Genomic DNA, 11,003 nt, shown 5'->3' on the forward strand with positions numbered 1-11,003 from the left:
TAGAGAATGACAGAGGAACATTAACTCCAACCATATGAAATAAAAACAATACGGTCGCAAAACTGAAAACACAAACACACTCGAGCCAGAACTTTATTTTGGATTTGCTCTGATGGCGCCGCTCGGTATGCAGTCACATTTCAGAAGTCCCCTCAAACATCCCCATCAGCTGATCGGCGTCCTCCAGAGGTATGGTTGTCACGGTAACGGGTGAGCAGGTGTACCATTCTCACCATCACCCCTGCGGCTGTGTCCTCGTCCTCTGGAACATTTCTGTCACTGGGTTGAGATTCAAACCGACTGTACTTCCAGTCTGAAGGTGGAGGTTACAGTGAAGGAAACTAAAGTGGATTCATGTGTTGTTTTTTTTTTTAAGTAACACCCAAAAAAAATATCATTTGTAACTGAAGTCCTCGACCAAAACAAATAACTTTTATAAGGTTGGTGTCCTCAGATTATGTAAAACCTTTGACTTTCACAATCAGTTGACATCAAGTGTGTGTTTCACACACGTAAAAACACAATCCAGTTACTCCTCAGATCTCTCTTTAACAAGAAATGATGAACTCTTTTATTGCACTCAACAACATATTTGGATGGCGTAAAATTCAAGGCATACTTTCTTGAGCAACTTCAACCATGTAAGTAGCACAACTTGGTAAAGAAAAAAAAGTGTGATTTATAGTCCAGAAAATATAACAGGCAGAATTACATCTGTATTGAACACTTGTTTGAAACTAAAGATCCAGGCAGACGGTCTTAATGATGCGGAATCATCAAACTGTGTCTTCATTGTACTTAATGTTAGTTTTTTTCATTCTTTTATTCACATATAAAACTCTGAGGATATATTCCTGACCGACTCCTGTGAGAAAAGCTAAATTAAAGATGCGAACACCTTATTTTATTTGCAGTCTTATTTTAGCACCGCCCCGATGCAGAGGAACAACAGGGACAGAAAACCTGAAACAGCTCTCCGTTTTCCTTTAACAAAACAAGTGAAGATCAAAGATCCCAGGAATGAATTCACCCACAACCGAAGCAAGTTCATCTAAATAAAAATCATTTATTTTTCATTAATATTATTATTATTATCGTCATCATTCTATCTAGAGAGAGTCCACCATGCCACTTTCAGATCTGGAGTAGTGCTAAGACGCCTGTCTGTCTGCTGAGGGAGGGACGGGGGGAGGAGGAGGCGGTCAGACAGACAGATGGACAGTCAGATCGGGATCAGGGGGGGTTGAAGGGGGGGGGGGGGGACGACTTGTACAGGCTCACACTCCTGTTCATTCTCCATGCTGATGCAAACAAAGGGGGGAGGAGGGGGAATAAAGGGATAAAGGAGGGGAGATTGAATTGTCTTTGATAGTACTTCGTTGGCCTACTTGAGAGTGAGCCGGGGCAGTGGGGGGGGGGGGCAGAGACCGGGGCGTCGGGGGGACAGGGGCAGGGCGAGGGGAGGGGGGGTAGCAGCTTCAAAGCTCATTGGTCAGGCTGCTGGACAGGGAACCAGGACAAGCCAATCACAGACTGATACAGAGGAGGAGGGTGTGTGTGTGTGTTTGTGTGTGTGTGTGTGTTTCTTGTGTCCGTATGTGTGTGTTTGTGCTGTATGGAGCCATGTGCTTGACTTGATGTGTGTGTGTGTGTGTGTGTGTGTGTGTGTATGTGTGTGTGTGTGTGTGTGTGTGTGTGTGTCTGTGAGTGTGTAACTGGTCAGAGTTACTTTGATCCATTGTCACTGTACACTTGTCAAAGTTACTGTCACAACCGGGTACAAAGTTGAGGTAACAAACATCCTTCATCTTCCACCTTCTGCGGAAAAAAAAGAGAGAAAGAAATAAGAAATAATTACTTAATGTCATCATACAAGACTAAGGTGATCTAAGCAGCTTGTTGCAGTAAATGAAAACACTACCACTGTTCGAAAAAGCCAATTTTTACATTGGAAGGCATTTATGTCTCACTTTAAAGAATCAAAACCTGAATTTCTGACAAAGAAAAAAACTAACTCAACCAAAAGCAACACAGCAGTCAAATTTAAGGCTGAAAACCTTTAAGGAACCAATCAAGCTAAAAACAAAAAGGCAATTTTCTGATGGGTTTAAAATAAGATTATAGGTTTGAAAACATTTCTGATCATTGAAAAGAAACTATTCTAAGCTTCAAGTTCAAAACAAATGGAAACAAACCCCACACTGGCTCGATAAAGTTTCAAATTTTATACTCAATTTAAAATTTTGAAATGATTTTGCACAAATGTTCTCATTGTTTTCATATACCTTTTATTTGTTTCCTAATGATTCTAACAGCACACGATCTTTTTGTTGTTGTTGGATTAGGACCAAAACGTGAAAAGCAACATAATTGTGTATGTGTTTGATATTTAAGGATGAAACTGTTCATTCACTAAGAATCACATGAAACAGGAAATCTGCAGGACATCTGCGATACTTTGTCTGGGCTTGATCGAGTCCTCAGTAATGGAGGAATATTTGTTTTTGAAGCATCACCTGTGTTTCATCGCGCTGTAGTGTTGCCACTGGAAACCATGTTGTTGTCAGAGTTCGACAGAGATTGTTCCTTTACTACCGGATCTGCGGGAAAACGACACGGAAACCGTTTATCAAGCTTGTTTTAACCAGAGAAGCAGCTTTTGATACGCAACTGCCGGTTCAAATAGCCCAAACACAGAAAATAACTGAAGAGAAACCTCCTCACAGTTCATCTGATGTGCAAAGCTGCTGTGCTACAAATGGTTTTGTGGTGTGTGTGTGTGTGTGTGTGTGTGTGTGTGTGTGTGTGTGTGTGTGTGTGTGTGTGTGTGTGTGTGTGTGTGTGTGTGTCTTACAGAAGTAGGGGTGCTCCATGGCCTCCGTGGCGGTCAGCCTCTGTTGATGGTCGTAGCGTAGCAGCTTGTCCAGCAGGTCCAGGGCTTCGGGGCTCACCAGGTGCTGGTTCTCTGTCTGCACAAACTGTTCCCAGCGCTTCCTGCTCTGCCTGCAGAGAACAGCGGCGGCGGCAGGGTGACTCCATCGGCGCCGCTCAGAGGGTCACGCAAAAAAAAAACAATACAAGCAGACGCTGGAGCAGCTTACTGTCCCAGCAGGTCTTTGAAGCGAGGGTCCAGCTCGATGTGGTATTTCCGCAGGTATCCGAACAGCTCGTCCGTCCCCAGAACCTTGGCGATTCTCACCAGCTGGGAAACACACAACAGTCTGAGGATCAGAGGAACGGACAGCAACAGCGCCCCCTTCCTGCTGCTGCTGCTGTGGAAAACTAAAGGTCGAGAACATAAATCCAGGTGATCCAGTCAGGATGCTGCTGCCAGAGCATTTCCTCCAAATGCCTCACCGATATGAACGTGCTGCTGATTATAGAAGCATAAAACTGGAAAAATAAGATTCTGAACAAGATGAGGAAAATCAAACGGCATTATGGGAGACGTTCGGTTACCTGGTCGTAGTTGTCTTGTCCGTGGAAGAAGGGCTCTTTCTGAAAGATCATACTGGCCAGCATGCAGCCCAGGCTCCACATGTCTAGACTGTAGTCATACATCTGCAGCACAAAGCCGTGGAGACATCAGAACCGTCCCCCCGCGACGCCGGCGGTCGCGGCGAGCGCGCGGCGTCCGTGCACGTTTACCTGGTAGTCCACGAGCAGCTCGGGGCCCTTGAAGTATCGCGAGGCCACCCTGACGTTGTACTCCTGGGACGGGTGGTAGAACTCCGCCAGGCCCCAGTCTATAAGGCGTAGCTGAGGGAGGAAGACGGAGTTCAGCTGCTGCCTCACTTCAGCCCTCAGGTGAAGCTCAGGAGCCGCAGACTGGAGATCTGCTGCCCCCTGCTGTACGACCACAGCATTTTTTTTTTAAATACATTTTTCACTTCTTTTTCCCTAATTCCTGATTCTCGTTTTTATTTGACACATTTTTGTTTAAATTTTATGTGATTATTGAAGCTTCTTAAAGCTGTTTTACTGTAAATAGTTAAAATGAAGACGGACTGGAGATAAATCAAAGATCTTCATGTCAAACTGAGACGGGTATCCAATTTTTAACATCTGCCTTAGGAAGACTAATGTATGAAAAAAAATCTAAATATTTGTGTTGATATAGTATAAAACTACATACCTGCATACACCATCATGTGGTTTTCTTATTCTATACTTTTTTCATCTATAGAAGAAAAAAAAAGTATTCAAAAACTAAACCACTTTGCTTTTTTTTTTTTATTTCGGAAGTTTTGGTTTATTTCTGTTTGGAAATAAAACCAGTTGTTTGATGTTTTTAAAAATCGGTCAATCGCACCTAAACCAGTTCAATCAAGTGTAGAAAAATAAACCATTGTTTCTAGAACTCTTTTCCACACTGAGTGAATGAGGAACATTCTGAGTTTCTGTGACTGACGAAACAATTCTATTACAATTTTTTATTCTTTATGGAAAATTACTGTTTAAAAATAGCAATTGCAGTAATTTTCAGTGTAGAGTCCTGATGTTCGGTGCGGCGGTCTAACTTTGACCCGAAGCCGCCCTGCTACAAAAATAAAGGTCATGAAATGAAAAACACTTCAGGGAACATTAATTCAGCGTTTTTCAGGATTTTTCCAGACCTGCGGCGAATTTAATGAGCTTGGCGAGGAACGGGAGTCATCGTTTTTTGGCAAATTGCTCAAAATCACATTGGTTTAGACGTGAAATGGAATCGGCTGTTATTTCGAGGGGCTTCTGGCTGCTAATGCAGTCACACATGAGGCTGCGCGAGAGCATGAACGCCCACGCTAATGCAACGCCGACTCAGAATAGGGGGGAGAATCTGGATAACAAAAGGATGGAAGGGAGGGGGGGGACCAAAAAGCCAGAGAGAAAATAAGCAGTGTGAGAGAGAGAGAGAGAGAGAGAGAGAGAGAGAGAGAGAGAGAGAGAAAAGGAGGGCAGAAATAGCCCAGCGAGAGACAAGATTGGGAGTGTGAGCGTGGGCGCGCGAAGGGAGGAAAGAAAGAAATATGAGACTATTTGGGGCGCCGCCTACCTTTCTCAACTGGTGGTCGATCATCACATTGTGGGGTTTGACGTCACGATGCATGATTCCCATACTGTGACAGTAGTCCAGAGCCTGGCAAACACACACACACACACACACACACACACACACACACACACACACACACACACACACACACACACACACACACACACACACACACACACACAGATACAAATCAGTCTGTTTGGATTTCTGGGAATGGGTCCAAGAACAGAGGTTGAGTGGGAGAACTTTCTGCAGCATTAATTAAGTGGTAATCAGCGATGGACGGCAGAAATACGCACAGACGCTCGCGTACAGAGGAAACCGTGTAGAAACAATTCTCCTCCATGCGAGAATAGTCCAGTTTTAAAAACGTTTCTCTGTCCAAACTTTTCGCCAGTGATGGCTAAACTCGATCATGTGCGAGTAGAGAAGCTCTTATTCCTTTTGGATGTCATCAGCCAAGCATAAGTGACCAGATGGTGTCTTCTTGAGGAAAACATGCAATTAGCATGTTGGAATTTAATGTCGAGGCTGTGATTGGTCTGAACATCATATCATGAGACATCAGAGAAATAAAATCAACCACAAGTTGGATTAATGTACGTCTGATTTGGAATGAAACTTAAAGATGGGTTAAATTTCAGAAGTGAAGAGGAAAAAGTCGGCAGAAGCACGAAGAGAGCTGTGAAAAGCAGCTTCAGCACAGCGGCTCGGTCTCGGTACAGCGGTAACGGTGATATACGGAGTGTGAAGCAGACTGACCTTCAGTAGTTCATACATATAGAATCGGATATCGTAGTCCGTCAACTTCTGGTACAACTCCTGCAGGGACAGAAACAACTCGGCTTTCACTGCTCCGTCGAAACAACGAGAGACGACAGGAAGTACGAAAACGCGGGGCTAAATGAGAGTCCGGCGACTGTACCTTAAAATCTGTGTTATTGATGCATTCAAAGACGAGCGCTGGAGTTCTGGACTGTACAGCCACCACAGAGAGAGAAAAGGAGAGAGACACAGAAGGGGGGGGGGGGTCATCAGAAACTCTCAAAAGTCAGAAATACACTTAAAAGAACAGATCGGGATGTGGATTTTCCTTCAGTACAAACATCACGTTTCATACAGAGACGAGCAGCCGCTGCTGCTCCGCTTCAGAACCGTCCGGGAAGTGCAAGAAGGATCGTTTTGGAAGAGATTCTGTTGTTTACAGGAACAAAACAAACCAGGGAGGATGGCGGCGGGGGCTCCCTGAAACACGTCCTGGCTGAGTGGGACACTTCCAGGGCCTAAAAATACTCTTCCTTCCTGGTTTGTTGTCGCTTTCCAAGTCAGAAAAGCAGCCAGAAACTTTAGTGGTTGGATTGAAGAGATGCAGAAGCTCAAGCGTCATCAGTTACACAATGTGATTGTTTCAAATTCTGAGGTACGGGTACAAATTTATGAAAATTATTGTGACAATATGCCTGGTTTGGAAGCATTTCTCCATCCACGAGGAGGATTTAGTTACAGTGGAAGGATCAAAGCAGCTGATGGTAAATTTTATTCACAATGAAGCTGCAAAAACCATCAATTTAAGAGAAATCAATAAGAATTCACCGTTTTTCATATAAAGTTCAGCCAAGACTATTATCTAAATTTTATTTTGTAAAAATATTAAGTTTGTAACATAAAATTTTAATGAAGACCCCTCATTCTAATTCAGCTGTGAGCATTTTTCATCGTTTGTGTTTATTGATCGCCTGCAAAATGCACTGGAAAATGCACTGACTATTTAGGTGCTTTTAAATTTATCTTGATTATTAAACGGTCTTTTCACGTAGCTGTAAATTACAACGGGAAAACTTCAGGCATTTCAGGAGCAGTGGGATCCCTGCAAACCCAGAAATAAATCACAAGATGCGTCACGGAGAAACATGAATTACAAGCTTTGTTTGCCCCACAGGCCGACAGCCATGAGTAATCGCCACATGCACAATCACAGGATGTGCTTTCCCAGGTAAAAAAGGAAAAAAAAAAAAAAAGAGGTGATTATATCATTGGTGACACCTGTGATCATATTTGACATCCATGATTTCTTGAAATGCTTCATCTCACTGCTGGCAGGTACTTACTTTAAATATCCAAACCGATTCAGGGGAGATGCAGCTGGTACATGAAAACAGGTCAGGAGCAAATTACTAGAAGGATAACACAATTCTACTTCTTTTAATGCTTTCTTCAAAATAAAAAATAAAACATGCCCTACAGATTTAGGCTGTGCAATGTAATACAAATATTCTGTCTTTTTTTTTTTTTTTACTTTTATGATGTATAGATTTAAGGCTGCATTGAGTTTTAGGGTTCATGTATCTCTAATATATTGTTTTTAGTCTATTTCTAATGTCTAAATACAACAGATCTACACATAAACCACTTTATTGGTGGGAAATTAAATGTACACACTGCTGAAAAAACAAAACATCCCAAAAATGAAGATGCTTTCAGAAAGAGAAGCTAATGAATGAATAATTAGATACACACTTAATGTCTTCATAGCATCTGTTTCTTGTGTTCTACAGTGAATAATATAGAGCTGACTGAGATTTACAAATTTCATCCTGCTTCTATAATGATACTTTATAAACTGTCACAATGTTTTTTTTTTTTTCCAGAAACAGGAAAACTCTCAAACCAGATCAGGACAGAAGAAGTCAGACTAGTGGAGTTATCACTGTATCACTGTAATGCCATTAAAGTGAGCAATTAAAGCAAAAACCAGGAGCGATCAATTATTCAGAGTCGTCTCGACTCGTGTCCCTCGAGAGAATCTGGGTGTCAAGCGTCTCTTTAACTCCGTCTCCGCCTGACCTTTGCACCTTAAACCACGCTCAGAAACAAACAGCAGAGTGAGTGGAAATCCTACCACGGGGTCTTTGACTGTGTCCACCAGGCGGATGATGTTGGTTCCTCCTCGCAGGTTTTCCAGGATTTTGATCTCTCGCTTGATCTTCTTCTTCTTCACCGGCTGATTTGAGAAAACAGAATAGAAGACGATTTAACGGGAGGAAAAAGGAAAAAAAAAGAAAGAAAGAAAAGCCAGCGGGGATGTTTTCTCCCTTTTTCCCCATCCTGATGAGAAAAGCCGCTGAATCTGCTCGTTCTGCTGCCGCTGCATCCGTCAGTCGAACCATCACAGCTTTTATTTAACCACTCCAGTAACTTTCCCTGGCCGGTGCTCATCGTCTCATCCCACAAATGCATGATCAGGTTCTACACTGGGACAAGAATTTACTGCCAAAAAGCGCTATTACAACAATTAACCAAACAATTTATATTGAACCAACAGGCTCAAGGAGACATAATCTGTGTGTAATGCTTGTGTTTCCTCCTGGCTATAAAATAAGTTTCTCCTAAAACTAAAGGTTTTCAATCAGACTTTTTTTTTTTTTAAAGTATTCAAGTACAAATATTTTCTTTTTCCTAACAGATTCTGTCAGAGCTTAATTACTACCTGTCTTCATCTCAGTTGCCCTGACTTTTTTTTTTTTTTTTTTGATCTTCCACTGGGATTTCCAAACAACAGGAGTCGGGGGGAGGCGGTGGCGCTGGTGGGGGTCAGCGGCTGTCTTAACAGCAGGACTGCAATTAGCACAAGTTCAGCACTTAAACGCTGACCTCCAGTTGAGTCTCAACCAATTGTGCACTGACTGTTTCATCCCTCAAGAAGAAACACAAAAGTGAAAATTAGGAGTCTTCAGATTTCTTGATTTAAACTACCTTTTTTTATGTTTTATAAACTGATTATCTGCAATAATTGGAAAAATTGATAAAGCTCAATTATTCCCATGCAACAATTACTTTAATGGCAGAATTTCATATAAAAAAAAAAAGAGCTTTGCATGATGCAGAATTTACTACATGTGCAGAAAAAAGGGATTCTCCAGAAAAATGCTGTGCTAAGAATCTCCACCACATGAACGTGTCAATCACCGCGTCCCGAGCAGCAGGTTCAGCAGAGCGGCCCTCAGAGCTCAATGCACGAACGCAGCTAGAAAAGCGAGACTAAACCTGCAGGTCAGAGGCCAAGAAAACTGTCCAATCCGCACAAACGCCAACTGTGTAAATCACAGCTCGTCACCACAGAACACACACATGACTGACTGATCATATTCCTCTCATTCTAAAATCCATATCTGCCTCAACATGCATGGGTGTTTTTGGACTGTGGGAGGAGGCACACACACACACACTCATGTAATCTCCAAACAGAGAGGCCTCGATCTGAACTGAACTAAAAAACTCCATGTTGGCAGGAGAGATGGAGGATGTTGGGATGTCTGGGCTTCTCCGCTCTGCCTGTCGACTAAGTGGGAAAGAAGATCGATGGATGGATCATTTGGCATTTTTACAAACCAAGATCCAATTCCCAGTTAAGCATGGAAGAAGCAACTAATTTGACGTTTATATATGAAACACAACCTGCAAGAAAACATTATGACATCAGCTGCAGCGAGGGAGCAGGGATGGATACAAATAAATAGTAAATTCCAAGAAATACACGAAGAAAGATCGTTACACAACTAGCAATGGATTCCATTATTTATTCTTTTATCAATTGCACAGCAGCTTTTTCTTTTTCCTAGAGTTAGTATTTGTTGCATATTTGCTTCAGAGATGATTAGTTAATCTGAGAGCGAGTGCTTTTTGCTTTGAGAGAAAACTTCCCACTCAAACTGAGTAACAGTTTTGGGAAATGCTGAAAAAAAAGAGAGACATACTGTTTAGGAGAAGCAGCTGCTCACCTTCAGGATTTTGACCACCACCTTCTCATTGTTGGTGATGTTGATAGCCTCGAACACTTCGCTGTACTTCCCTCTGCCCAGCTTTCGAACCAGCTGGTAGTCCTCCTGGTTGCTATGAGGACAGAAATAAAAACAGCGTGACTGTGTGAGAAAGAGAGGGAAAAAATGTTTCCAGCTCCAGCATGCAATTAAGTCAGTGTATGAGCTGTTCATAAGTGTTCTTCTCTCTCGGAGATCAGCCCGGCTCTGGGGTGGGAGGCGCGGAGATTTCTGGCTCAAATCTGGAGGGGGAAATGTTACTTAAGTAGAGCCAAACAGGGTCGAATGTGGGGGACAGGGGATGGAGGTAAGGGGGAGGAAAGTGTCAGACAGCACAGAGGAGCAAGCCTGGCTGGCAGACAGCACCAGCATTGTGTCATCACAGCCTCACAGCTAGATGTATAATAATAGACACCCATCTGCCTGCCTCTCCTCTTCCACACTGATCCATTATCTGCTGTGGTCATCACATGCATGCAATTAAAGCAAGCTGCAGCAATCAGAAATGTCCTCACTTCCAGTTGGGGACGTGGGCCTCGTAGTCCCAGTATTCCCGGGTCTTCAGGGTGTTGACGTCTGCATACACACGGGACTTGCTACCGGCCACCGGACCCGGCATGGCGAGACCCGTGGCTCGGGGGGCGCCGTGGGGCGTGTGTCACGGATATCTGCCGGGGTGCGGATGACGGACCAGCTGGAGAAGGGTGGTGGAGGAGGAGGAGGAGAGGGGTGTGATGGGGGGGGGGGATTTGTAGTGTGTGGAGTAGAGGAACAGGCCAGCCAGCTAGTTTGCGGAGAAGCAACTAATCCCGGGAGGATTAAAAGGAAAAAAAAAAATAATAAGGGGGAGAACCAGAGATGTCTGCCGGGGGTTCGCTGCAGTCAGTGCCCGCCCAGCAGCGCTCCTCGTCGGACTGTTAGCAGCAGCACAGTCGGTGCAGGTCGGACGGGTCGGGGGTGACAGTGCAGCTGGGATTACTCACAGGCAGAGGGAGGCATCGGGGTGTTGAGGTAGAGCAGAGACGGAGCCCTAAAAAGGCCACAGAGGGGGCTGGAGGTGTGGGTCGGTGGTGGAGCTACCGCGGCTTTAAAAGTCCGAAACTAACGGGTCTCTCCGCGGGCCCCGGATCCCGGTGAGAAGCGGTGGGCTT

General features: G+C 43.8%; 1 protein-coding gene across 2 annotated transcripts; it reads right to left on the reverse strand.

Moving 5' to 3' along the window:
• Positions 1-1,046: 1,046 nt before the first annotated feature.
• Positions 1,047-10,656, reverse strand: csnk2a2b (casein kinase 2, alpha prime polypeptide b). 2 transcript variants are annotated; one of them, XM_030096045.1, is made up of 12 exons: positions 10,368-10,656; positions 9,814-9,925; positions 7,935-8,036; positions 5,961-6,011; positions 5,798-5,857; positions 5,036-5,119; positions 3,649-3,759; positions 3,460-3,561; positions 3,102-3,202; positions 2,855-3,003; positions 2,517-2,600; positions 1,047-1,815 (listed from the first exon to the last, which is right to left on the reverse strand). In XM_030096045.1, the coding sequence occupies exons 1-11, from the start codon at positions 10,469-10,471 to the stop codon at positions 2,524-2,526; spliced, it is 1,053 nt and encodes a 350-aa protein (XP_029951905.1). In that variant the 5' UTR covers positions 10,472-10,656; the 3' UTR covers positions 1,047-1,815; positions 2,517-2,523. The 2 variants fall into 2 exon arrangements, with proteins under 2 accessions (XP_029951905.1, XP_029951904.1); XM_030096044.1 differs by having other exon boundaries at positions 1,047-1,818; positions 10,368-10,655.
• Positions 10,657-11,003: the final 347 nt, after the last annotated feature.

Source organism: Salarias fasciatus, chromosome 7 (genome assembly GCF_902148845.1).
Source record: "Salarias fasciatus chromosome 7, fSalaFa1.1, whole genome shotgun sequence".
NCBI classification, from domain to species: domain Eukaryota; kingdom Metazoa; phylum Chordata; class Actinopteri; order Blenniiformes; family Blenniidae; genus Salarias; species Salarias fasciatus.